The 25,761-nt window shown below is 48.6% G+C and overlaps 1 protein-coding gene across 6 annotated transcripts in view; it reads left to right on the forward strand.

The window, feature by feature from the left end:
* Nucleotides 1-4,900: 4,900 nt before the first annotated feature.
* PCNT (pericentrin) overlaps nucleotides 4,901-25,761 on the forward strand; it is a 144,188-nt gene continuing 123,327 nt past the window's right edge. For 2 of the 6 annotated variants that reach the window (XM_057505613.1, XM_057505624.1), the window contains exons 1-4: nucleotides 4,921-5,177; nucleotides 7,650-7,865; nucleotides 23,234-23,338; nucleotides 24,485-24,719. In XM_057505613.1, coding sequence (XP_057361596.1) covers nucleotides 5,124-5,177; nucleotides 7,650-7,865; nucleotides 23,234-23,338; nucleotides 24,485-24,719 — 610 coding nt within the window. In that variant the 5' untranslated portion in view covers nucleotides 4,921-5,123. Of the gene's footprint in view, nucleotides 5,178-7,649; nucleotides 7,866-23,233; nucleotides 23,339-24,484; nucleotides 24,720-25,761 lie in introns of all 6 variants that reach the window. The other 4 variants (XM_057505626.1, XM_057505615.1, XM_057505618.1 and 1 more) reach the window with 4 other exon arrangements.

Here is a 25,761-nt window from a genome sequence, read left to right on the forward strand (position 1 = left end):
CTGGGGAAGGCAAAAGCGGGCAGCAGCTGGGGCCAGAGTGGCAGAGAGAGGTGCGGCAGAGAGGACAGCCCCAGTGTGCCACCATGCACCACCTACCCCCAGGACTGAGGCCAGAGGGTGTAGGGTGGGGGAGGTGCGGGGCATCTACCCCACCCCATGCACCACAGGACCTGCTGCTCCCATCCATTTCTGCCTCCAGGAGGCCAGCAAACCCTTGGCCCCTCCTAGATATCCTCAGGCCAGATGGAGCAAAGCCCAGACACCAGGAGAGTGGGGATGGAAGATCTGAAGAAATTCTGGGTGGCAGAAGGGGAAGAATCAGGGAGCTGGCCAACGACCTGCCTAGGGGCTTCCCTGGTGGGGGCTCACAGTGGGCCCACCCCCATAGACAGCCAGCTGGACCTCGCAGGCCCTGGGGCCACTTGGGACACCACCCCTCCAGGCAGGGATGTGACTTGTGTTGGCACTGCCTGGCAGAGACTCCAGCCCAAAGAGGGTGGGGTGGTCCTGGAGGCTGAGAGGTTGAGGCACCTGAGGCCAGAACCCTCAGCCACGCCTACCCACCCGCCAGCTGGAGCGTGTATCTGCAGGGCTGTGGGTGGGGAGGGGTGCACCCAGCAAGGGGAGCCTTCTATAAACGGTGCTGCCCACTGAGGGCACAAAACAGATCAAAGTAACCCTTCACCTGGTGGGCTTACATTCCAAGTTTACAAAAAGTCAGCCTGACTAATGAAGTGGGCGTAACAGGTTTGAGATTGGAACTGGTGATAGCCGACCTGGGCTGGGGCAGGGGCAGGGGCCAGCACACACCCCCTCCTCAACGCAACTGACCCAGAAACTTGCATCCCATGGCCAAAATTGGGCTAAAAGTCCCTCAAATGGCCTATATCCTTCAGTATTTATGGTTTTATAGGTATCATGGCTCTACCACTCAAACAGGAGGTCACGTAAGAATAAGTTCTTATGTGAACAGAACACAAAAGTTGGTTAACTTAGCCGAGCCACTCAAGGCAGCTGGGAGGTGATCCCAGTGGTGTACATAACACATACCAGGGGGTATGAGTTTGTTAGGTGGTTGAACAAAATAACTTCGTGTTTTAAAACAATTTTAGATTTGCAGAAAAATTGAGAAGCTGGAGTTTCCACATTACTAACATCTCATGTTACTGTGATATGTTACAATGAACCTATACTGATACGCTGTCTTGAGCTCAAGTCCACACTTCCTTTGATTTTTTTGCAATCTTGTCGCCCCTTTTGTCCCAGGAACCATCCGGGCACTATGTGATATTCAGCCAACACAGTTTCTTTGGCTCCTTTTGCTTTTGGTCCCCTTGACAGCATTGAGTGCTTGCCATACATTCTGTAGGGTGTCCCTTTACTATTGGGATTTGTATGTTTTCTTTTTTTTTTTTGAGAAGGCATCTCTCATATTTATTGATCAAATGGTTGTTAACAACAATATTCTGTATAGGGGACTCAATGCACAATCATTAATCAACCTCAAGCCTAGCTCTCAACAGTCTCCAATCTTCTGAAGCATAACGAACAAGTTCTTACATGGTGAACAAGTTCTTACATAGTGAATAAGTTCTTACATGAACAGTGCAAGGGCAGTCATATCACAGAAACTTTCGGTTTTGATCACGCACCATGAACTATAAACAATCAAGTCAGAATAAACAATCAGAATAATATGATTATTCATTTGATTTTTATACTTGATTTATATGTGAATCCCACATTTCTCCCTTATTTTTTTTTTAATAAAATGCGGAAGTGGTAGGTAGATGCAAGATAAAGATAGAAAGCATAATTTAGTGCTGTAAGAGGGCAAGTGTAGATGATCAGGTCTGTGCCTATAGACTAAGTATTAATCCAAGCTAGACAAGGGCAACAAAACATCCACGGATGCAGAAGATTTCTCTCAAAACGGGGGGTGAGGTTCTAAGCCTCACCTCTGTTGATCCCCAATTTCTCACCTGATGGCCCCCCTGCGACTGTGCCTGTCTTAGGTTATTCCTCCCTTGAGGAATCTAACCCATCTCTGGCTAATCAGCCGTCTTCTGGGATCATACAGCGAAATGTAAAGTTGGTAAGTGAGAGAGAAGCAATATTCTTTGAAAGGTTAGCTTTTTGGATTTGTATGTTTTCTCATGACTGGACTCAAGGCTCAGGTTGGAAGACTGAGGTGCCCTTCTCGTCCCATCCTGCCCAGGTGCATGTGGCTAGCCTGCTCTTCGCTGTGATGCTGACCTTGGGCCACCCGGCTGAGATGTGTCTGTCAGGTGTCTCCACTCTACAGTTACAGTCTTTCTCTTCCTTCCATACTGTCCTCTGGGAAGAAGCTGCTAGGAGTGTTTCCCTCCTTGAGGCTAAGGGAATTTATTTGGACAGCTTTTCAATTGTTAAAAATGTTAAGACTCGTGGGAAGGGAGGGATAAGGGGGGGGAAGGGGGTATTAGATTAGCATGTATAATTAGCATGTGGGGGGCATGGGGAGGGCTGTGCAACACAGGGAAGAAAAGTAGTGATTCTACGCTGATGGATAGTGACTGTAACGGGGTGTGTGTGGGGGGTACTTGGTGAAGGGGAGAGCCTAGTAAACATAATTTTCTTCATGTAATTGTAGATTAATGATAACAAAATTAAAGAAAAATGTTAAGACTCATAGCCTACACTTACAGAACCTGTCTGGAATGGCCATGGAAATGATCCTGGAGTTCCGAGGAACACAGTCGGAAAAACACTGACCAAACGACACGGGCAAACTGCTCCTGGGCCCCCATGCGGTTTTAAACGTATTGTGAAACACAGATGTTGAGACTCAGGCATAGACCTGGGTTAGGGTTACTGTTCTGGAAGTATGAGAGCAAACTCTGTGGTTTGGTGGCGCTGCCTGGCTGACCCCTGGTTTTATGAGACCCACCTCATATTTTCTTTAACCACACAATTCTTCGCACCATTCTTCACACCAAGGGCTGGGTCTGACTAGGAGGAACACTTTCCAGTGGCTGAGTTTCCAGTTCTCCCTGACATCTCTGTGAGGGTTGCCGAGAATCCACTCTCACTAAGGCTGAAAGATGAGCATGTGTCAGGCGTGACCACAGCACATTCACGGCGGGGCATCATCATCACCTTCATTCAGTCTGAAGTGGAAGGGAGCACACAGCCCTGCTCAGGTAAAGGCTGGGGATGGGTGGGTGAGACAGTAGCCTGTGACATCTGCCTGGCGCTCCCGGCACAAGGCTGTTTATGCCTCTGTCTCTAGTGCAGGCCACCTGCAGTACTGTCATCTTATCCAGCTCTTCAGCTGGCCCGGATCCTCAGTGGGCGAGGTTCACTTCTCACACAGGGACTCCGAGGCACAGCTGTTCAGTGATTTCCCATGTCTCTTCTGGAGTTTTCGACTCCCATCCTGTTCTGGTCATCTGACTGAACTCTGGTTTCCTAGTCCAGCAACTTAAATGTGTTCTGTTTACTCTAACATACCATTGCTTGCATTTTCCTTTTAATGGTTGCCAAGGTGTCACCCACAGTGATGAGATGAGGCACCGAGGGGCCGTGGCATTTAGGTGACGGACTCACTTGCAGAGCATCGCTGCTCCCGGGGGCCACTCCCCAAGCAGCAGTTATACTGCAGGTGAGATGCTTTGGGTTAATGCCAACTAGTTGGGCTTATTAGCTTCCACTGAGCTTGTTTACTGACAGCATTTGATTCATAATCAAAACTGTAGGCCCAGAATAAAACCCTTGCATTGTTTCCTTATCTGGACAAACAGGTTCAAGTAAAGTTTGAAGTTAAGGAACAATGACTTCATGGGACTTCAGATTCCCACACACCATCAATCATAACAAAAGTCACATTCTTCTTTTTAAAATTTTAAGACTTTATTTTTTAGGGTAGTTTTGGATTCACTGCAAAGTGAGCAGGAATTACAGTAAATTCCTTTTTAACAGCTATTTATACTATATTTGGAAACGCTGACCTAAATATTTCAAAGCATTAATCCTTTTCCATTTGAGAAAAGACTGTTTTTTTCCTTTCGCTGGACCAGTTCTCTCCCTCTCCTTATCTGTTTATCATTTAAAACTACATTCTCGTGGAATTCTTTTCCTCAAGGAGACCACAGGCCGCCTGGTGAGTCGGTCAGAGGAGACCCATCCAGTCTGGGGTCCGAGGCTGTCCTGTTAGGAGCGGGTGTGTGTCCCAGGTCTGGGTTTGCCCTTCTCCACAGCTCCCTCCCAGCAAGGGATCCTTCCTAACACTCGTTGGTCCAGGGGGCTGCTTTAAGGCAGCGGTGCCCTAGGGGACCATGACTGTGGGACCACTGGTCAAGTCACACGCTGCACAGCCCAATGGCTGCAAACTTGAGGCTGATGCACTAAACCTGGTTTCTCCATTCCGCAGTGTCCTCAGTAGTGAGAACACATGAGTCTAGCAGCCGCAGCACTCCCACTGGCTTTCTGCCCTTGCAGTTCTGGGCTTTGCGGGCTGGGGCCCGACCCTTCCCCCCGCCGCTCCAGCACGCGAGCACAGGCGCCAGCCGCCCGGAGGCAGAAGCGCATCTCATGGCGAGGACGGGCCGTCCTAGACCGGTCCAAAGCCACGATTGGCTTTGTAAGACATAGACCAGAGGACCGGGTGCGGGGCCGACGGTCCAGGGCGCTCAGGCAGCGACCCACGCTGACGCAGGAAGGAGCCTTACTTTTCCGGCCCGGGAACCCTTGCAGGACAAGGACCAAACCGTGGCCACACAGCCCAGCTGCCCCAGAGGGAAAGCCCAACCCCTTTAAAATTGGCCAACCACAGTGAGATGCTCTGCTTCCGCGCTCCCTCATTGGTCCTTTCTGGAGAGAGGCGGGAGCGCCAGCTCCAATCGGAGGCCGGCGGATGGCAGGCGCGCGTGCGCAAGGGCAGGAACGCGGCTCTCTGATTGGCTGCGGGGACGACAGCGCACGCCCGGAGGCTGGGCCCGGCGGGGAGCGGACCCACGTCTGCGTGACAGTTGTCGCGGGGGGAGGGCAAACCCAGACGACCGGAGGGAGTGTAAATAGAGCGAAGGCTACGCCGCGTCGGTCCCGTCACCTCCCGGGTGGCCCGAGAGGAGCCCGGGAAGGAAATGGAAGATGAGCAGGAACAGCGGCGCAGAAAGGTGGAGGCCGGGAGAGCGAAGGTAAAAGACAGCGCCTCCTCCTCTCTGCCCCGGCGTGGACTCTTAAGGGAAGTCTTGCACTTGCCACTACCCCCTGCCAGGTACAGGCACAGTCAGGGGGCGCTGCCGCTGGTTTTGCCCTTTCCTCTGACTCGGCTGGAAACCGCCTCCTGGCGGCCGCCATCTTGAATCCACCGCCCTTGGCCAGGGCCCGCCCCTTCTGCAGCGCAGCCAATCAGCGGCGGGAAAAGCGCGGCGCTTGGCGGGGAGACCAGGCGCGGAGCACGCCGGGAGTCCCATGGTTGCGCTCGCGCGTGGGGCGGGGCCAGTCTGGGGGCGGGGTCAGCGGGGGTCCCTGCCCCGCCCCGCGGGAATCGCCGCGCATTTCCAGTGTTTGGGAAGCTGGCTCCGCCAGCCGTGTTCGAGACGCTGTGACCGGGCGCCCTAAGGAGGCCTACGGAAGGTCCCGCCCTGTAGAGTGGCGGGCAGGCTGCCAGCAGGTCGCCCACCTGTGCTCACGTGAGCTCACATGACCTTGTTGCACCTATTGGCACTTGTGCTCCACCTCGTCGGAACCCGGGATTCCTGGAGGACTTTTAGGACCTGTAATTTCCTGTTGTGCGGCGGCGGCCGGCTCTAACGGGGGCTCATCGCCGCTTCCGCGCATTTAAAGCTACACGCAGATTTTTATTTTACTTGGAATTATGCGGGTTTTTTAAAATAGAAAAAGCCTCCGAAGGTGTTCTAGGAGCACGTGACTTGTTTACAGTGCTGAATACCTCCCTCTGACCTACTGCCTAATATCCCCCCGGTCCAGGTCTTGCCCGGGTCCCGCTGTTACTCGTGGTGGCCTGGTGAACTCGCTGTGGCCCTGGAGCGATGTATCTCCAGGGACGCTTTCATCGCCCTTCTTCTCCAGTTTTCACTAAACGCCGTCTGGTACTCACTGTCTTGGGTGCATTTTGTGGGAATTATGCCATATGCTGAATAGGCCCAGGCTCTCGAAGCAGAGTGGAACAAGCAGTAGCCACTTTGGCTGGGTCTCCCTGCCTCCCCTGTGCCGCCCTCCACCTCCCCGCCACCGTGGGGGAGTTACTGCTCTCCAGCAATGAATGAGGATCTCTGTAGTGCCAACCAGCATCAGGAGGGCACATGGGCTGCCGTGTTTGGGGTGGAACATGGTCAAACATTGGGAATTTAATATGGATCAGCTGGTAGGAAACTACAGGGCGAGTGCTTAATGAGACCAGAACACATAGTGACTGGTGTGAGGCCATGACTAGTGGCCAAGTGACAGGCAGAGGCCTTGTTCAGTTTTCCTGTGAAGTTGAAACTTCTGGTGGGTTTGAAGAGGGAGGTGTGTGTTTTTTCTCTCTTAGTCTGTGCCTGGCGCTTTCACAGGCCAGAGATGAAGGAGCCGGAGTGTAGTATTTACTGTGCGTTCCCCAAGCTTGCCGTGGCTTGTAAATGTGTGTAGGTGCACGAAGGGCACTGGGGGTGGGGGTGGGAAGATCAGCCTCTTTGCAAGAAGAAACAAGACCGTCTTGTTGGGCAGCCCCAGGCCAGAGACAGGATGGTGCAGGGGCTCACAGGGTCAGATGGTCGAGACAGGCTGGCTTTGGGGGTAGGGTCTGTCCTCAGGAGACTGTTTTTCACACTAAATTGTCTGTATTTTCCTGTGTTCATGAAATTGTGTACTTCTGTTACCATTTGCAAAAACATTAAATGTGCTTAGTTTTCTGACCACAGCTGCCATTTCAAGGGACTGATGTCCCACTGTGCAAAGCTGATGTTAACCTCATACCTCCCAAATAAGGTGTTAGTGGGAGATGGTGTATGAACAGGTCCAAAGACCCTCAGATTTGAAAGACTGAACTAGGTTGTGCCTTCTGATGGGTGACGTTCTCTGGAGGCCCCTGGTGATTTGGAGAGGTGTATCATGAAAATAGAACATCTGATTCCATAAAGGAGAATATTAGATTGACCTGGCTTAATTCATTTTTTGCTATTTCTGTACCTTGTTTCAGAATCTATAGCTAGGAAGTTTTGACTAGGCTATATATTTCTTTGATAGGGGGAAATTGGGGACTGAAAAGAAGACAGCTTTTACAGTTTTAAACCTTAAACATGCTTTGATTAAGATATCAAACTTTTAAATAAAGTTTTAAAATTTTAATTTTTTTGTGAATTGCCAGGCACTAGAAAAGCTGTTCTACCCCTTGGCCCTATTGCTTTCTTTTGTCTCTATACAGGCATAATTAACAGTTCTCATTGTCAGACTCTTCAGATGCAACTCTGAACTTAAATCCTCAGTCACAGACACTGGTGAAGGCAGCGTTTGTGGGGCGAGAGCAGTGGGTTGCTGTGAGCCTGGCCTGGCTGACAGAGTCTGCCCCAGAGCCTTGTGTTCCCCACGAGCTTGGTGGCCGTGTGGCTCTGCTGCTTTTTTCTCATTTACCTTTGCCTCTACTACTTCTCTATGTTTCTGCACAGCTTGCTCACTTCCGACAGAGGAAAACAAAAGGTGACTGTGCGCATTCGAAGAAAAAGCCGGCGAAGAGGCTGGGCCTGACTGTCCATGCGACTGTCCGTGCAGCCGGCCAGGAGGCGAGTCCGGTAGCTGCTGAGGACGGTGGACTTCTGGGGAGAGGGGACATTTGCAGAAGCCTGTCATGCAGCCACACCCCCAGTGAGGCAGGAGCGGCTCAGGTACATTTATTCCTGTTCTAACATTTTCCTTACCATCTACTTAGTGTTAGCATAGTTTACTAAAAGTGATCTTTGGTCTGCTTTTGCCTGTCAAAAGTGGGGAGAGAGGGTTTTATTTTAGTTTACAAAAAGGGAGCCTGTTTTTGTGGTTTTACTCCTAATCAGTGTTTTTTTATCTTTAGTATATGTGGTTGAGAAATTGTGGATTGCCTGCTTCACAACAGGCGTCAGCATTGCGCTTGCTCTGGTGATAGACGTTCCAGAGCCTGCGTTCCTCCACCGGGCTGTGTGTAAGCCTCTCCAACAGGTGCTGCTTTGCACACTTAGACGGCGATGCTCCTTCATCCACTCTCAGATCCGCCTCCTTGTCGTTCTCGCCCTTCATCTTCTTTCTGAAGGAGGGGTGAGGAGGGGAGGGCTGAAGGTGCTGCAGAGATGGAGTCTTGGAGGAGGTGCCGCCATCTGCTGCCCAAGGCCCTGGGAGCTGCAGGGGTCAGGGTGGTGGGTGAGTGGACATGTGCTTTGAGCGTGCTGGGCCTGGTGGCCTCCCTGGGGCTTGCGAGTGCCCGTGGGTGGGCTCCCCTTGGGGCTGTTTCTTGTTCTATAAAGGTGGGCCCTGGTCTGTGAGAGCACCCCTCACTGTGTGCAACAGGGCGGCGCACGTTCAGGTGTTTGCTGGAAGGAGCTGGCACACTGGTGGCTGAGGACAGAAGTCAGCTCAAAAGCAGGATGTACCTGGCCTGCCTTCCTGAGAAAAGGGGCTTCGTTGTCAGCATGTGAAGTTTATGATTTTCTTCTTACTAGTCTGGAATTTTACTCATTTTGAAAAATTGGAAGACTGAGCCCTGGTGTCCCCGTGCTGTCCTGGCGGCATTCCAGCTGACTGGGACTCGGGGGCACCCAGCCTGCGAGGGGCGCACTTCTCAGCAGTGTGTCTCTGTCACAACTGAGAAAATGGCAGCTACTTTGAGGGTCAAGTATTTCTTCCTGGGGTCATTTTTCTGTGTGTTCCTCCTGGGCTCCTTGAAGAGAAAACCCTTATTATATAATTAGCATTCATTAGTCTTCATTTTATTTTCAAGTCAGAGATTTTTTTTTTATTTCAAATTAAAAGTTTTATATGTTATAACTTTTCATTTTGAAATGTCGGATTTATAAAAAATTTGCACAGCATAGCACAGAGTTCTGATGCCGTTCCCCTGGCTTCCCAAAAGTCCTCGCCTTGGGCGGTCACAGTACAGTCGTCCCAGCCGGTCTGTCTCGGTCCAGATGGAAACTGAACTCTTTGGTAAACGTACTCAACCTCCCCATCCCACTGATGCTGCTTTTTCCGGTCCAGCACTTGGTATTGCCTTTTCCTGCCATGGCACCTTGTCTCCTCCATCTGGGCCGGTTGCTCCGTCTTCCTTCCTCTTCTACAAGTTTGGGGCTTGAAGAGTACTGGCTGCTTTGTAACTCCTGTCAGAGTGGGTTTGTTGAACGTTCCCTCCTCGTTAAAATTACGTGGTGTGCTTTGGACGGGAGCGGGGCCCCCACCCAGTGCATGGCCTCAGTGCTCAGGGGGCACACGGGGTGCTCGGGGCTCCGTGCTGGCTCACTGCTGGCACTGCCACATTGATCACTTAGTTATGGGGCCTGTCGGTTCCTCTGGGTAGAAGAGTCACTGCTGTTCCCTAGGCAGTCAGGCACATTGCACCAAGGTGCTTCGAGACCCACAAACGCTGTCACTCATCACCCTCCACTGGGTCCAGCTTCTGCCACCATTCTTGCCTGCAGCAGTTGGCATGGTGGCGTCAGCCAGGTGAGGGCTTGTTTCCTTCACTCCATCTAGTAGATTAACGGGCATGCTTCCCCAGGGAAGAACTGTTGCTTTTCTCCAGTTTATTTGTTCATTTAGTTATATCAGTATGGATGCATGGATATTTATTCTGTGTGTTTTAATCCATCATATCAGCCGTGTCAGTGTTTACTCTGTAACTGAAATACATAGGCCTTTGGGAGTGCTTTGAATTGGTGTCCGAGTCCTTTCAATGTGCCCTCATTTCTGGCACCAGGATGTCCCAGGCTTCTTTTTCCCTTCCCTGACATGCCCTGTCCTGTGGAGAGTGGTAGTTAGAGACCAGGATCTTGTGCCGTGGCTAGTGGGGTGTCTGCTTCTAGGGTGTTCGGACAGAATTAAGACCTACAGGTCTTAATATATGTCTATACACACATCCGTATCTATTTTTTCTCTATTTGTATATATAATAAATACCATTAGTTCACACTAATATTTTGATTCCAATCCAGCACTATAGAATTCTAATTTTTTTTTTTTTACGTTTCAAGTAAGTTTTAATCATTGTATATTTAGTATTTTAAGTTTTTTTAGAATTCTAATTTTTAAATCCTTTTTCCAATAGTGAAGAAACTGGCTTCCTTATCTACAATGTATTTACTGATTTGCTCAAATACATGCAAATTAGTTTCAAAATTGCTAGCCCTCACCCATGACAAACAAATTTACTAACTAGAGTAGAATACTTGTATATGGTTCTTCTTGTTTTTATCATCCCATAGTTTATTGTTTAGTGTTCCAAAATTATTTAGGTTAGTTCCTTTATTTCTTCTTAACTGTGGTTCTTTTTATTCACTTGTAATAGGGTTGGTTTTATTTTGTTTTACTGTTTGTATTCTATTTTGGTTCGTCTCAAATCCTGGTTGATTTTTTTCAGTTATTTTTTGAGTAAATGAAACACTAATTACCAAGGTCCTAAAAATCATAATTGTTATCAGAGGTCATTTCCTCCTTTTGCCTGCCGTTCCATCCAACACCTACCTCGGGTAGGAGAAGAGTTTCTCTGTAGTTCTGGTTTGTCCTCCCTGTATTTCTTTTTGTACAAAGGGGTAAATTTGTGTTTCTCTTCTTATATCCCTTCTTATACAAAAGGTAGTGTAGTGTAGATACTCCGGCTGATTGTAGATTGGCCGTCTGCTGTGGCAGTGCACTGTGAGGTCACTCCTTGCCTTGTTCATTTTTAGGGCCGTGTAGCACACCACTGAAAGGATGGATGCACCGTAGTTTATCCAGCCACTGTCCTATGAGTGAGCATTGAGGTTGTTCCCGTTCGTTTTATAAACAGTGAGCAGCCTTGTCCATATACAGTTTCATATCAGAGGAGGTGTGTTTTCAGGGAAGCTTCCTGGAAGTAGTCATAAGGATGTGACCCATGTGGCTTTGCTGACATTACCTGGCTCCCCTCCATTTGGGACGTGCCAGCTGGATTTATCTTGGTGAAGTATGACTGCCTGTTTCCTGATACCCCTTCCAACACAGTATCTTGTTACTCTTTGAAATTTGGGGCATTTTTTGAAATTTTTGGCATTCAGCGGTTTTACTTCTGGTTAGGATGCAGGAGTGGTGTGGTTCGGTCCTGTGGTTGGTGTGTGTTTATCCTTAAACATCTGCCACAAACTGTTTCCCAGGTGGATGTGCCATTTTGCATTCCCATCAGCAATCAAATTCGGCAGCAAAAATGAAAAAGCATTTAGGGCACACAAAGACACAGAAGAACCTTAAATGCATGTTTCTGAGCTGAAAGATGCCATTCTGAAAGGCTACATCCTGTGTGATTCTGTTTATGTGACATCTGGAAAAGGTGAAACTGTGCAGCTAGTAAACAGAGCAGTGGTTGCCAGACATTGGTGGAGGGGCATTGAGTAGGGGAAGCTCGAGATTTATTAGGGCAATGAAACTATTCTGTATGATGTAAATTTTAAAAATCAAATGAAAAAATATTTGTAAATTACAAAAAATAAAAACAATAATGTAGGAGATTGGGGGATCCCAGGGTGAAAGGCACACTGCATAAAAGACCCTGTAATAACTGTATTAATGTCCAAAGAAGCTGCCTTCAGGTGTTGGGGGAAGGCTGCAGTCACTGTGTTGTGAGTTCATAACTGTATATAGGCACTGTCCTCTAGGTGATGAGTCTGTCTTGGGGGTGAGGGCTAACGATTTTGGTCCTGCTGTGTGTGTGTGGGACTTGGCAGTTAAGGAGCGGATGGTGGGTGTGGGAACTCAGTGTCCCATTGTCTCATGACGTGCTCATGCAGCTGGTCGGTGTTTGGGTTGGGCTGACCTTGAGAGTGTCAAAGGCGAGGGCCCATGGGGTCTGGGCTGCATGGGATGGCTGGTGGGAAGGGAGGGAGAGATTGAGAGGCAGCGTCTCCATCTGCTCAGGCTGCCATCACAGTCCACCATGGGCGGGCGGCTTAGACAGCAGACATCTGTTCCTTGTGGTCCTGGAGGCTGGACGTCCGAGATGGAGGTGCTGTCAGGGTCGGTTTCTGGTGAGGCCTCCCGTCCTAGTGTGCAGATGGCCTCCTGCCGGTGTCCTCCCTCGTGCTGTCTGGTGTCTCTTCCTCATAGAAGGACACCAGTCCCAGGGGATCATGGCCGCCCTGATGACCTCATTTAACCTGATCATCCCCTCCAGGCCACATGACCAGTACCGGCACATGGCAGGGGTTAGGGCTTCCACACAGGAATTCTGGAGACAAGTCAGCCAATAACAGGCAACCATAATAGGAGGGAAGATGCGGTCAGTCTGAAGGTTGGATTTCGAGAAAGGCTACTGCTGTTTGCTTTGGGGGTGGCAGGAAGGAATGGGTGAGCTTTGAATTCTGAAGGGAATGAGGTCATACCCTCTGTCTTTCAAGGGCAGAATGTGTCTGCCTGTGGACCATCTGGAAACGCAGAAGCCCGTTGTGGGGGCGGTACGTGAGCTGGAGGAAAGGGTTCTGAGCAAGCAGGAGGCATTGGCAGACTTGGTTTGAGGTGGAGGAACTTCAGGCCACCTGGCCCGGGTCCTGGCTTTGCCTCCCAGCAGGCTCGCTGTTAACTTGCCTGCATCATTTGGGCAAGTTAACATGAAGTTCTTGTTTAACGTGAAGTCCTGAGGCTGGACTTACCCTCTAAATGGGTCCGTTATGATGACTGAACCATGGTCAGGGAGTGACTCCCTTGCCTGAATTAAAGACTAGCATGAGGCCAGGTGCCTGCGGAGAGGGTAGGGAGCTCTGGGTGGGCTTCCTTGGGCTGTGATGGGAAGACACCCATCACCCCATCACCCGGTGATGCGTCCGGTGCTCCTGTGTGCTGAGAGCATTGGGTCGGGGGCGGTGGCCTGTCGCAGGCTTGGAGTTCCCTGAGCAGCCCTGCCAATGCCAGCCGGGCTCCCAGGGTGACAGTGATGCCACCCTGGCCCTCTGCCTACAGCTTCACTTCATTTTCAGTGGAGACACAATTGCCATGACCTGGTTTCTCAAATTAAGGGAGTTCAGGTAGCTGCCAGTTACCCAAACCATTGGAGTACCTGGGGGAGCGGTGGTGCAGATGTGTTTTCTCTGGGCTTCAGTGTCCCCTAGACTTGGAGGCCTTTCACCTTCCTCGCCGCACTCTTCTCGGTCCTGTACTGAAATGTGGCTGCCTTTTATGACCTTCCAGCTGCAGCGGGATGCAGTCTTGGAGGCTGCTGGCGTTCTACCTACATGTGCCTGGTGGGGAAGTCAGGTCACACGATTGACGGGATGCCCAGTATCTTTAAAGGAAACTATGTGTTGTTTTGCACAGTTTCATGTTATTTTGGTTCTGTTCATAGTCTTACTTGTTAGAATGCCTGGCAGTGTGATTAGGTACTAGATACCCCTCCTTTTTTTTTTTGGGCAGTGAAAAGAAATGGAAGCAATTACATTTTCACTTACAATTATAATGACTGATATTTATTTTTAAATATTTTTTCTTTAAAATATTGTGCCCGACATGATTGTACAAGATGTATCCTATTTGGTCTCAGTGGCTGTTCTCTGACAGGGACTGTGGTTAACCCTTCACAAGGAGGCAGGAGCTGTGGGCCTGCTGCATGCCAGGGTCCCCTCGCCTGTCAGGTCACAGAGCCCACCTCTGCTCTTGGGTTTATGGACTCCCCAGTTTCTGCTGCCCTTGTTTATTATACCTGCAACTTCATTCTTCATTCTGCTTATTCAATTGCATGGACTCTTTAAAGGAAAAATGTGTTGTTTGCATTAATTTTTATAATCGAAATTATAATCCCTTTTATAATAAGTGAACTGTGGGTCGTAGTTTTCATCAGGTTTGGATAATTTTTGGCCATTATTTTTTCAAATACTTTTTCTGTTCCCTCCCATCCCTCTGTGTCAGTTCATGTAGACAAGGTGCTTTGGCCTTTGTGCTTTGCTGCACTTCTCCAAATGTGAGCATCGCGGCAGCCTGCCTCATTTTACGGTGTCTGCACGGCAGCCCTTGTCTGTTGTGTGCTGCTTGGATTCCCATGTCAGGCCAGTGAGAGTGACTTGACTTTGACCCACTGCAGCCTGTTCTGGAAAACATGTTCCAGGCCCACATATGTGTGTCTTGCCCTGGGCCTGGCCCCAGCCCGGCTCTGTGAGTCTCAGGGGAAACAACATTTAGAAAGGTGGTCCAGATGGTATGGATTTCGGTAGTACTGGATGAGGCAATGGTCCTAGGTCATTCCAGTGAATAGGATTTTGTTCTTAACAGTTTTTGAGTTAATTCTGATGGGTTTCATAGGAGCAATGTAGGATTACAGAGTTTCTGCCTAAGTTTGAAATTTCTGTCTCAATATTCACATACATGTTCTTTACGTTAACATAATTGCTTTTCTCCCAGCACGGCTCTACAGTCCTGGTGTCAGTGCTGGCTGGGCTATTTCTTTGCATTATTTCTGTTCGTTGGGCACTTCAGGGACAGGCAGGTGACTTTCAAGTCCCTCTCTGTAATCAAGCCATCAACTTAATATATAGCTATGTACATTTGTTTTCTTTTCATGTTTTAGGGCTCACTCCCCTACCCCCCCCCATTTTGACTTAATTTTGTTTTATAACCATAGAACATCACTGTGGTTCCAAGACTAAATCTATAAAGTCAGGTATATCCAGGTAATCTAATAGATGCCTCTCCCCTCTATCCTGTTTCTTCTCTTGCTGTCTAGGTAACCGTTTGGATTTGTCTCTTGTTTATTAGCATATTCGTGAAAGCAGAAGCCAATAAGCACAGATTCCCCACAGTGGTGGGCCCGCGATCCCCCTGCACCTCGCCGTCCCACCTGCTCCGTTTGGGCAGGGACAGCTCAGTGGCGGAGGGGGTCTTCTCTGTTTCATGTGGGAAGCTCAGCAGGAGGAGCCATGCATGTTTCCTGACAACGCTTCTGGCCATGTGCCTTTGTCCATGTGTGTGGAGCCTGCTGGCAGCAGCCACCTCGCTTCCTGCAGCCTCAAGGCCTTCCTGCGGCAGCTCTTCCGGCAGCCCAGGCCTGCCGGTGGATTTGCTCAACTTCGTCTGTGTCTCTGGAAATGACTTGCTTTTATCTTCCTGTGTGCAGAGGTTTCTACTGGCCAGGCTGACGGTTCTGTCCCCTGGCGCTTGCCCATGTCCCCACCTTGTCCCCTGGCTGGCCAAGCTCTGGGGAGAAGTCTGCTTTGTTCTTACTTTCACTCTTCTTCCTTTTGTCTTTGAGGCACTCTTACATTGGCTGTCTCTGGCTTTGGGCTGTGTCCCCGTGCTGTGCCCAGGTGCTCTGCCTTTGCATTGACACCACTGGGAGGTTGGTGGCCTCCATGGGAAGAACTCTGGGTCCTAGTTTTCATTAAGTTTGGATGATTTTTGGCCATTATTTTTTCAGATTCTTTTCCTGTTTCCTCCCACCCTTCTACCTTCAGTGACTTCAGATACATGAACTCAGACTGCCTGCTGTTACCTTGTGCGTCTGCTTATTGATTCAGTAAACATTTTTTCCAGTCTCTGTCTTTATGTGACTCATTTTCGTTGACTTCTATTGCTACGTCTCCAGATGTTTTTCTTCAGTACTGTCTAATCTGTTAATGCAATATGCTGAATTTTTTTGTTAGATATTTTCCATCATTCATTTCATCCCTTATTGTTTTCCTGTTTTCCTTTAAATATTATGGATCAGTATAATAGCTATTTCAATGTCATTGTTTGCTAATTTTTTCTTTTATCTTGGGATATATTTCCATGGACTGCTCTTTTCCTTAGCTGTGGGTCGCATTTTCTACCTTTTGGCATGTTTATTAATTTTTGATTGGATGCCAAGGATTGTCAGTCACATTGTTGAATGTCTGGATTCTGCTGTTTTGGCTTTGTTTTGGTAAGCATTTGACTTCTTTTTCCCATCTTTTCATTGTTGATTTGTAGGGATTCTTAATATATTAAAATACTGAGATCCAAATACTCTTCATATTTGTCATTTGTTAATGTAATGTGAGTATTTTTCCCCACTCTTACTTGCTTAGTTGTTTTCTTAATGGTATCTTCTGATAAGCAGACAGTCTTAGTTTTGATGAAGTTGAATATAAATTCTTCCTATGATTGGTGCTTTTTGTGTTCTGTCCAAAAATATCTGTCCTCTCCCTGAGGTTGTGAAAATATGTGGTCCTGGTTTCTATGCTTAAGTCTGTGATCCATCTCAAGTTACTTTTTCCTGAGTTCTCTGACTTTTAGATAACTTAGTTCTGCTAATTTTTGAACATTTTTATAAATGGGATAATCTAGTATGTATGTCTTGAGTCTGACCCTTTTCATCCAGTGTCTTGTTTACGCAGTTCCCCATGTCAAGAGGTAAAGTTTAGAAAAAGATAATTCATGCAAACAATAGGGAGAAAAAAGCAGGTGCTGCAGTACTTGTATCAGACAAAATAGACTTCAAAACAAAGAAAGTCACAAGAGAAAAAAAAGGACATTACATAATGATAAAGGGGTCAGTCCAACAAGACGATATAACCATGACAAATATCTGTGCATCCAACACAGGAGCACCAACATATGTGAAACAAATACTAACAGAATTAAAGGAGGAAGTAGAATGCAATGCATTCATTTTAGGAGACTTCCACACACCACTCACTCCAAAGGACAGATCAACCAGACAGAGAATAAGTAAGGAAACAGAGGCACTGAACAACACACTAGAACAGATGGACCTAACAACATCTACAGAGCTCTACACCCAAAAGCAGCAGGATACACGTTCTTCTCAAGTGCGCATGGAACGTTCTCCAGAATAGACCACATACTAAGCCACAAAAAGAGCCTCAGTAAATTAAAAAAGATTGAAATTGTACCAACCAACTTCTCAGATCACAAAGGTGGAACTAGAAATAAATTGTACAAAGAAAACAAAAAGATTCACAAACACATGGAGGCTTAACAACATGCTCCTAGATAATCAGCGGATCAATGACCAAATTAAAACAGATATCAAGCAATATATGGAGACAAATGACAGCAACAGCACAAAGCCCCAACTTCTGTGGGACTCAGGGAAGGCAGTTCTAAGAGGAAAGTGTATAGCAATCCAGGCCTATTTAAAGAAGGAAAAACAATCCCAAATGAATAGTCTAAAGTCACAATTATTGAAACTGGAAAAAGAAGAACAAATGAGGCCTAAAGTCAGCAGAAGGAGGGACATAATAAAGATCAGAGAAGAAATAAATAAAATTAAGAAGAATAAAACAGTAGAAAAAAATCTATGAAACCAACAGCTGGTTCTTTGAGAAAGTAAACAAAATGATAAACCCCTAGCCAGACTTATTAAGAGAAAAAGAGAATCTACACACATAAACAGAATCCGAAATGAGAAAGGAAAAATCACGACAGACACCACAGAAATACAAAGAATTATTAGAGAATACTATGAAAATCTATATGCTAACAAGCTGGATAACCTAGAAGAAATGGACAACTTTCTAGAAAAATACAACCTTCCGAGACTGACCAAGGAAGAAAGAGAAAATCTAAACAGACCAATTACCCGCAATGAAATTGAATCAGTAGTGAAAAACTACCCAAGAACAAAAATCTCGGACAAGATCGAGTCACTGCTGAATTTTATCAGACATTTAGAGAAGACATAATGCCCATTCTCCTTAAAGTTTTCCAAAAAATAGATGAGGAAGGAATACTCCCAAACATATTCTATGAAGCCAGTATCACACTAATACCAAAACCAGGCAAAAACCCCACAAAAAAAGAAAATTACAGACCAATATCCCTGATGAACATAGATGCAAAAATACTCAACAAAATATTAGCAAACCAAATTAAATACATCAAGAGGGTCATACATCATGACCAAATGGGATTCACCTCAGGGATGCAAGGATGGTGCAACATTCGAAAATCCATTAACATCATCCACCAAATCAACAAAAAGAAAGACAAAAACCACATGATAATCTCCATAGATGCTGAAAAAGCATTCCACAAGATTCAACATCTATTCATGATAAAAACTCTCAACAAAATGGGTATAGAGGGCAAATACCTCAACATAATAAAGGCCATATATGACAAAACCACGGCCAACATCATACTGAACAGCGAGAAGCTGAAAGCTTTTCCTCTGAGATTGGGGACAAGACTGGGATGCCCACTCTCCCCACTGTTATTCAACATAGTACTGGAGGTCCTAGCCATGGCAATTAGACAAAACAAAGAAATACAAGGAATCCAGATTGGTAAAGAAGAAGTTAAACTGTCACTATTTGCAGATGACATGATATTGTACATAAAAAACCCTAAAGACTCCACTCCAAAACTACTAGAACTAATGTCGGAATTCAGCAAAGTTGCAGGATACAAAATTAACACACAGAAATCTGTGGCTTTCCTGTACACTAACAATGAACTAATAGAAAGAGAAATCAGGAAAACTATTCCATTAACAATAGCATCAAAAAGAATAAAATACCTAGGAATAAACCTGACCAAGCAAGTGAAAGACCTATACCCTGAAAACTGTAAGACACTCTTAAGAGAAATTAAAGAGGACACTAACAAATGGAAACTCCTCCCATGCTCTAGCTAGGAAGAATTAATATCGTCAAAATGGCCATCCTGCCCAAAGCAATATACAGATTCGATGCAATCCCTATCAAATTACCAACAACATTCTTCAACGAACTAGAACAAATAGTTCAAAAATTCATATGGAAACACCAAAGACCCCGAATAGCCAAAGCAATCCTGAGAGGGAAGAATAAAGTGGGGGGGGGATCTTGCTCCCCAACTTCAAGCTCTACTACAAAGCCACAGTAATAAAGACAATTTGGTACTGGCACAAAAACAGAGCCACAGACCAGTGGAACAGAATAGAGACTCCAGACATTAACCCAAACATATATGGTCAATATACGATAAAGGAGCCATGGACATACAATGGGGAAATAACAGCCTCTTCAACAGATGGTGCTGGCAAAACTGAACAGCTGCATGTAAGAGAATGAAACTGGATCACTGTCTAACCCCATATACAAAAGTAAATTAGAAATGGATGAAAGACCTGAATGTAAGTCATGAAACCATAAAACTCTTAGAAAAAAACATAGACAAAAATGTCTTGGACATAAACATGAGCGACTTCTTCATGAACAAATCTCCCCGGGCAGGGGAAAGAAAAGCAAAAATGAACAAGTGGGACTAAATCAAGCTGAATAGCTTCTGTACAGCAAAGGACACCATCAATAGAACAAAAAGGTATCCTACAGTATGGGAGAATATATTCATAAATGACAGATCCAATAAAGGGTTGACATCCAAAATTTATAAAGAGCTCACGCACCTCAACAAACAAAAAGCAAATAGTCCAATTAAAAAATGGGCAGAGGAGCTGAATAGACAGTTCTCTAAAGAAGAAAATCAAATGGCCAACAGACACATGAAAAGATGTTCCACATCGCTAATCATCAGAGAAATGCAAATTAAAACCACAATGAGATATCCCCTCACACCGGTAAGGATTGCCTTACACCGGTAAGGTAAGACATACATACCAAAAGACAAACAACAACAAATGTTGGTGAGGTTGTGGAGAAAGGAGAACCCTCCTACACCGCTGGTGGGAATGTAAATTAGTTCAACCATTGTGGAAAACAGTATGGAGGTTCCTCAAGAAGCTCAAAATAGAAATACCATTTGACCCAGGAATTCCACTTTTAGGAATTTACCCTAAGAATGCAGCACTCCAGTTTGAAAAAGACAGATGCACCCCTATGTTTATCGCGGCACTATTTACAATAGCCAAGAAATGGAAGCAACCTAAGTGTCCATCAGTAGATGAATGGATAAAGAAGATGTGGTACATATACACAATGGAATATTATTCAGCCATAAGAAGAAAACAAATCCTACCATTTGCAACAACATGAATGGAGCTAGAGGGTATTATGCTCAGTGAAATAAGCCAGGCGGAGAAAGACAAATACCAAATGATTTCACTCCTATGTGGAGTATAAGAACAAAGAAAACTGAGGTAACAAAATGGCAGGTGAATCACAGAACCCAAGAATGGACTAACAGTTACCAAAGGGAAAGGGACTGGGGAGGATGAGTGGGAAGGGAGGAATAAGGGCGGGGAAAAAGAAAGGGGGCATTACGATTAGCATGTATAATGTGGGGGGGCATAGGGAGGGCTGTACAACACAGAGAAGACAAGTAGTGATTCTACAGCATCTTACTACACTGATGGACAGTAACTCTAATGGGGTTTGTGGGGGGGAATTGGTGAAGGGGGGAGCCTCGTAAACATAATGTTCTTCATGTAATTGTAAATTAATGATACCGAAAAAAAAAAACCACTGGGGGAGAATTTACTGGAAAACTTTAAACTCATGTTTGAGATGATTTACAAAAAGAAACTAAAAATACCATTTGTGTAAATTATTAAGAAAAAAAGTGTATCTAAAAAGAAAATCTTGAAGATGAAATATTTGAACTTACATAAAATTAAGAGTTTAGAAAAATATGCGTGCATCTGAAAGACTAGAATTTGTTATGAAGCTAAAATTTAGTAATTTAAGTTTCTAATACACAGTGAATGAGTTAAAGAAGCAGGATTCATTAAGAAGAGGGGCAGCAACATCATTTGGGAGATGAGTTGCTGAAGAATGTTTAGAGCTTGAGAATCACTTATGGTGGTGAGTCTGATCTGTTCAGGGCTGTGGGCCGGTGCTGGCGGGAGGCTGTGCCCTGTTGTGACTGCGCTTCCTGCCCCTCTCAGCGGGTGGGCCCTGAGTTCCCCCAGAGGATCTGGTGACTGCGCGGAGCAGCCTGAGGGCGCCACGAAGGTGTGCTGCTGTCAGCGGGTTCTCCCTGTGTGGGAGGAATCCAAGCCTGGGGGACCTCATACTCGGGGGGCCTCTCTCTGTAAAGTGGAGGCCCAGAGCGAGAGAAGCTGGAGGCAAGCCATGTGGCATGAAGGCCTCTCTCCAGACTCTGACAGCCCATGTCTGCCTGCCTCGTGGCCTGCAGTCTTTGCTCCTGGCCATTCGTGCCTTGAGGATGGCTGTTCTGCAGGGCTGGTGGCCCTCACTGTTGCGCATATGTCCTGGGCGCCCACCCGCAACACAGTGGTGTGGGTGGGGGTCTGCAGTGTGTGATTGGGGGCAGTCTCATCCCAGAGCTGTGAGCGGGTACAGGCTTGTGCGTTTGGGCTCAGTCTTAATGCCCCAGTTTATGCCACAGTGCCTGGTAGGAATTCCATATGTGTTGAATCGATTACTTTTATTTAATTGGTTTGGCTTTTAGCATTTGGGAGAAAATTTATCAGATAGTGAATTGACTAATTTCTAAGTGTTGTCATAAAAGTCTGTTAGATGTATGATTTTAGCTAGACATCGTTCTCACGACTTTGGGCTGTGAGCAGCAGTGGTCTTACGTTTGCAAGAGATGCAGGGCACTCCCCCTTCGGACGGCTGGTCTCCACGCAGCTGCCCTCGTACACAGGGATGCTTGATGCTCTGCGCACACTTTCTGCAACAGCACGGAGGGTCTCCCTGTGGCCTGGTCAGTTCTGGGCATCACAGACTCCTGGTGGGTTGAGAGCAGTGGGAGCCTGGGCAGAGTTGCTGGGATGCGGCTTGATGTCGTCACAGAGGCCGGAAGGTGTGGAGGAGCTGGAGGAAGGGTGTACTTGGCTGTTCCTGGGCTGTTGCGCAATGACACCCAGAATTGCATAGGAGGCAGTTTAAAGGAGAGTGTGACAAGATCAGATTTGATCTGGAAGCGTCACCTGGCCTCCAAGCCAACGACAATGCATGTGGCCCAGTGACTGGGGGGGATCATCCACTGTGCTGCACATGGGGTACAGCAGGGCAGGTCCTGATGTGCTGTGGGGAGGCAGGAGCGGGACTGCGGGAGTTTGGGGCGCTGTTAACTGAGGTAGCAAATGTTGGAGGAGCCCCAGTTTGGGCAGGAAAAGTCTGTTCCATGTTGGACACTTTGAGTCTGCGGTGCCATGTAGACGAGCAGGTAGCCGGGAGCCCCAGAAAGAAGACTGGGCTGGCCGTGGGCCTGGTCAGAGCAGGGCTTGCCCATGTCCCAGGGCGTGGGACCGGACGCCGTGTTCAGACAGGCTGGAGCTTCTCTTTCCCGGGCAGGTCATTGATGCTGGAAACGTTCTCAGAGGTGGGGTGTTAACATTGAAACGTTTTCTTGGGCTCTTGGCAGCCATTGGCCAAGTGGCCCCTAAGGAAACAGTAGTACCAGCTTGTTCAGGCATCGACCCTTGATTTGTTTCCCCTTGACCCTGGGGACAGGTAGGGTCCGTATTACTACTGCCAACTCCCGCTGATTCAGTGTCCATAAAATGACCTTTAGATTCACCTCTTGGGTTTGCTGAGCTTCCGCTGGCAGAGGCTCCTGCAGGCACCCATGTCACGTCCTCTTCCATCAGGGTGCTCGCCTGCTGCTCGGCGCCTCATCAGCAGCCGCCCCTGCAGCCTCTGCTGCTTGTGTTTTCAGCTTCACCCTGAGCCACTTAGCAGGTCGGATGCCTTCATGGTTACTGTCTTTATTGAGAAGTGGTTCACACAGTGTAAAATGCAAGCACACCTCGGTGGCCTCAGTGCCCTCCCTGTGGTGTGCCACCATCACACGTCCCATTGCAGGACACGTCATCACCCAAAAGGGAACCGCGAGCCCGTGCACAGTCACTGCTGCACCTCCCTCCACCAGCCCCTGGCCCCGCTAGTCTGTGTCTTTCTGCATTTTACAGTTTTTACCTTCTCGCACACGGGCCTGTGCAGCGCATGTCCACTTACCTGAGTGCCCTCAGAGCTTCCTAGGCCACGTCCTGTGTGTCTGTTCGCTCGTTAACAGGTATCTGGGCTGCTTCTACCTTTTGGCGACTGAGCATCTCTGGCGAGTCTTCTCCGGATGTATCTTTGGCTCCCTCTGTGCATTGCGACTATTCCTAGGCTCTGTTTTCTCTGTTTTATTCCTAGGCTCTGTGTGACTCCTCTGGGGCACATCCTTTGCTTTTCTTCTCTAGGAACATGAACAAGAACGTAAACCCGAAATTGTGGGACTGCTGAGCCGACAGAGAGACGAGACTGGAGGACAGCAGCAGGCGGTGGATGGCCAGCTGCAGACCCAGGTGACCTGGCCTGATGCCTGTCAGTCACAGTGTTTGGGGTCTGGGAGGGTGGCAGGGAGGAGAGATTTGTCACCAAGTGGACCGGTGTCTGCTGCAGCCTTGCTCTCTGCTTTGTTTTCACACCTGTGGGGCCATCAAAAGCACAAGTGGGGGGACACACATGGTCACCTGATGGCAGTGAGTCTGGCCAGGTGCCAGCTGTGAGGGCCCTCATGCTTCCCCGCCTGCTGCATGCCTGGTGGTGACGGGCCCTGTGAAGTGAGGTGCCTGACACGAGGCCATCCTGGAGGCACAGCCCAGGCCCCTGGGTGGCTGGCCTGCTGTGGGCCTCAGGTCAGGCCCCCCTGGAAGTGCAGGGTGCAGTGAGGGAGCCCCAGACCCCTGCTCCTGCCCGTGTCCCCGCCCTGCCTGGGAGCCCCTGTAGGCCTCTTCAGGGACCTGTGTTCTCCTTGTTCCTCTTCTTTGTTTGTCTTTTTATGCTTTTCTGAGTGTCCCTGGAGTGCTGGCTTCTAAGCACATTTTACTGTTATTTGTGTTAGTTGGGAATAAAGTGTCATTCCTGTTGCATTAGAAGTGTTGGGTGCCTGGCCCCCTGGCCTGCCTCTGCCTCCCTGCAGCCCCTCGTGGCTCCTTGTTCCCCCACCTGTCCAGGCAGTGAGGCCAGAGCGTCACCCATGGCCAGCTCTGGGGTGTGGGGCCTGTTGGTGCTGGTAGCTGTCGCTGGCCCCTGTCTGGCCACCTGTCACAGCCTCTTTGGTCCTGACTGTCTGTCCGAGAGCTCCCGGTCATCCCATGTTTCTTCATGGGGGTCTTGAAACATCCCCCAGCCTTGATGGGCCCCTGGGTGTGGGCCCTGCCTGGGAGGAAGGTTGGGGGCCACCCTGTGTGCTCGAGGAGCAATGAAGAGTGGCTTGGGCCCTGTCCTGGAGGAAGAGGATGGGGGGCCGAGGGGCTGGAGGCAGGATCAGGTGAGCTGGTGTGGGTGATCAGGGAGTTGGTGGGCTGAGCCTGGAGGTTGCAGGAAGCATTGGGGTCCTGCGGAGAGCAGGAGGCCATGGGAGCAGCGTGCATGGAGCCGGGGCAGCCACTGGCAGTCACGGGCACCTGGACGCTGGTGCCTGTGGGAACGGTGTCCCACCCCCACAGCCGGTGTCCTCCCTGGAGCTGGAGGCGCTGCGCCTGAGTCTGAGCGACGCACATGCGGCGCAGCTGGAGCTGACACAGGCCAACCTGCAGAGGGAGAAGGAGGCAGCCCTGACAGAGCTGCGGGAGCTGCTGCGTGGCCGGCACGCCCAGGAGCTGGCTCTGCTGCACAGCCGGCAGCGGCGGGAACTAGAGCTCGCCAGGGAGGAGGTGGCACACCGCTGCAACCAGGAGACAGGTGCGTGCATGGCAGGGCAGGCCTCGTGGGAACCGGCCACAGAGCCTGCTCCTGGGTTTGGGGACGTGGGCAACTCCTGGCTGAGGTGCCCACCAGCAAGCAGGCTCCGTGCCACAGGCATCATGGCACATGGTGGGCTTGCTCAGAGTCCCACACATGGACGCTCTGGGGAGCTGTCTGTCCGCAGGTGGGCAGCTGTGCATTCTGCCCTGTGGGGCCCCACGTGCCCTTGTGCTCTGTGCCCCCTGCCTTGTGCAGTGCCCAGTGGTCATGTCAGTCTCTGAAACAATGCTGTCAGAGGTTTGCCCGGTGCTGGAGGTTTTGTCCATGTCTTTGAGAGGACTCTGGCCGTGGCCTGGCTTTGTCGAGACCAACCAAGACGCTCCTGGTCTCAACAAGCCTCCAGGCCCCCAAGCCCCCACTCCTTCTTCTGTGCCCAGTGGGGCCACGGCGCTCTTGGGAGCTGCCCATCTGCCTCTTAATAGGACGATTCTCCAGCCTAGACCGAGCTCTTTATTCATGTCTAAATGGATTTTTATGTTCTCATTTTAGTGCTTTCTTGTACATTTTTGGGCAAAGTAGGTGCTGCTTTTTGTGAATGTGTGTTTTCAAGCGATAGCTCTGTGCGTCTGTGATCCACATCACACAGTGGCCCGATTACCACGAGCTCTCTGGGGGCTTAATGCACTCAGAGTCATGCAGACATCAGTCACCACCCTGAAAAGGAACTGCATGCCGTTTGCCCTGCCGGTGTGAGTGCTTGCGCTCTGCCCGCTGGGTGAGACTGTCTGCAAGCAGTGCGCCCAGCCTCGGAGGTGCCAGGGCTTTCTCTCAGGGCCCCCCAGCCCGAGAGGGAGCTGGTCTTCTTAGGGCCTTGCAGTGCCTTCCTGTGCTTTTTTATGTCAATTCAGGCAAATATGGGTGGACAGTTTTGTGTCTCCCCATTTTTGTGTATTTTTTAAAACTGAAAACACACTTGCCTTAGTCCCCTTTCAATGCTGTTTTCTCCACATGCACCCCTGGAAACAGGTCCACCGAGAGG

The sequence above is a fragment of the Manis pentadactyla genome, chromosome 1 (assembly GCF_030020395.1).
Source record: "Manis pentadactyla isolate mManPen7 chromosome 1, mManPen7.hap1, whole genome shotgun sequence".
NCBI classification, from domain to species: Eukaryota; Metazoa; Chordata; class Mammalia; order Pholidota; family Manidae; genus Manis; species Manis pentadactyla.